The 2,429-nt window shown below is 37.2% G+C and overlaps 1 protein-coding gene across 1 annotated transcript; it reads right to left on the reverse strand.

Annotated features, from left to right (window-relative positions):
* Positions 1-404: 404 nt before the first annotated feature.
* LOC138814781 (zinc finger protein 717-like) lies at positions 405-2,429 on the reverse strand (the record flags this gene model as incomplete). Its single annotated transcript, XM_070003867.1, has 1 exon — positions 405-2,429. A coding segment is annotated over exon 1 (2,025 nt), but the record flags the coding sequence as incomplete, so codon positions are not given.

Consider the following 2,429-nt stretch of genomic DNA (forward strand, 5'->3'; position numbering starts at 1 on the left):
GAACAGTAAGGTGAAATTTCTGTCTGAAATACTTTCCACATTTGTTACATTCATAAAGTTTCTCTCCTGTGTGTGTTCTTTGATGGACCGTAACCTTAAATACGTGACATTAATCTTAAATACGTCCCTCATTTGTTACATTCATAGGGTTTCTCTCCTGTGTGTGTTCTCTGATGAACAGTAAGGTTTGACTTACATGTGAAAGATTTTTCACACACATTACATTCATAAGGTTTCTCCCCTGTATGTTTTCTTTGATGGACAGTAAGGTGTGATTTTAATCTGAAATACTTTCATTTGTTACATTCATAAGGTTTCTCTCCTGTGTGTGTTCTCTGATGAACAGTAAGGTCTGACTTACTGGTGAAAGACTTTTCACACACATTACATTCATAAAGTTTCTCTCCTGTGTGTGTTCTCTGATGGAGAGTAAGGTGAAACTTCTGTCTGAAATACTTTCCACATTTGTTACATTCATAAGGTTTCTCTCCTGTGTGTGTTCTCTGATGAACAGTAAGGTCTGACTTATGGGTGAAAGACTTTTCACACACATTACATTCATAAGGTTTCTCTCCTGTGTGTGTTCTCTGATGAACAGTAAGGATTGACTTACGGGTGAAAGACTTTTCACACACATTGCATTCATAAGGTTTCTCCCCTGTATGTTTTCTTTGATGAACAGTAAGGTGTGATTTTAATCTGAAATACTTTCCACATTTGTTACATTCATAAGGTTTCTCTCCTGTGTGTGTTCTCTGATGAACAGTAAGGTCTGACTTATGGGTGAAAGACTTTTCACACACATTACATTCATAAGGTTTCTCTCCTGTGTGTATTCTCTGATGGAGAGTATGGTGAAACTTCTGTCTGAAATACTTTCCACATTTGTTACATTCATAAGGTTTCTCTCCTGTGTGTGTTCTCTGATGAACAGTAAGGTGTGACTTATGGGTGAAAGACTTTTCACACACATTACATTCATAAGGTTTCTCTCCTGTGTGTGTTCTCTGATGAACAGTAAGGATTGACTTATGGGTGAAAGACTTTTCACACACATTGCATTCATAAGGTTTCTCCCCTGTATGTTTTCTTTGATGAACAGTAAGGTGTGATTTTAATCTGAAATACTTTCCACATTTGTTACATTCATAAGGTTTCTCTCCTGTGTGTGTTCTCTGATGAACAGTAAGGTCTGACTTATGGGTGAAAGACTTTTCACACACATTACATTCATAAGGTTTCTCTCCTGTGTGTGTTCTCTGATGAACAGTAAGGTCTGACTTATGGGTGAAAGACTTTTCACACACATTACATTCATAAGGTTTCTCCCCTGTATGTTTTCTTTGATGAACAGTAAGGCGTGATTTTAATCTGAAATACTTTCCACATTTGTTACATTCATAAGGTTTATCTCCTGTGTGTGTTCTCTGATGAACAGTAAGGTGTGACTTACAGGTGGAAGACTTTTCACGCACATTACATTCATAAGGTTTCTCTCCTGTATGAGTTCTCTGATGAACAGTAAGTTCTGACTTCTGTATGAAATAATTTCCACATTTGTCACATTCATAAGATTTCTCTCCTGTGTATGTTCTCTGATGCGAAATGATGTATGACTTCATTTTAAATGATTTTCCACATTTGTTGCATTCGTCAAACTTCAGTTCTTTGTCAGTTCTGTGATGCCTTCTGAGACCTGACTTTTGAGTGGAAAATTTCCTACGTTCTTTGTATTCATAGGGTTTCAATTCTGCTGTTGTTTTAGGTTGGTCAGAATTTAGTTCTGATTTCTTAAAGATAGATTTTGCAAATCGCTTATGCACATCAGGCTTCTCTGGATATTTCCTCTCAGGTTTTGTAAGGTATAAATCCTTACTGAATGATTTCTCACATTCACTACTTCTATACGGACTCTCTCCTGTGTCTCTTTTCTGATGCATAGTGACTGGAAACCTCCCTCCCTGACAAAGTTCTTGGGCAAGAAGAGCAGACTTATCATATTCTTCTCTGTATTCATTATGGTTAGAGGCAGGATCTCTGACACAAAACCAATTATGGGGAAAGAATATCATATCTGAATTTAATATCTTCTCTCCTCCATATTCAAAATATGGACCATAATAATTTTGACTAAAAGCCTCTGAATATCTAAGTGATTGTTTAACTACAGGAGAAACACCAGACATATATGCAGCCGGCATCTTACCAGGCTCACTGTAGTGGAGCATGTTCTGACATTGAATGAACTCGTCTGTCGTCATCCTTAAGGAGTTCTCACCATTCCTATTCAGATACGGCTTTTGTTTTGAGGTCAAGTTAGAATTCGTCACTAATCTCACTCTTTGCTCTATTGTGTTAATATTTGTGACAGCTACGTCATGCAGACATTCATCTGAACCTTCCTGGTAAGTCTTTATCACATGCTCCAT

Source organism: Dipodomys merriami, unplaced genomic scaffold, assembly GCF_024711535.1.
Source record: "Dipodomys merriami isolate MVZ:Mamm:240054 unplaced genomic scaffold, mDipMer1.0.p SCAF_1067, whole genome shotgun sequence".
Lineage (NCBI taxonomy): Eukaryota > Metazoa > Chordata > Mammalia > Rodentia > Heteromyidae > Dipodomys > Dipodomys merriami.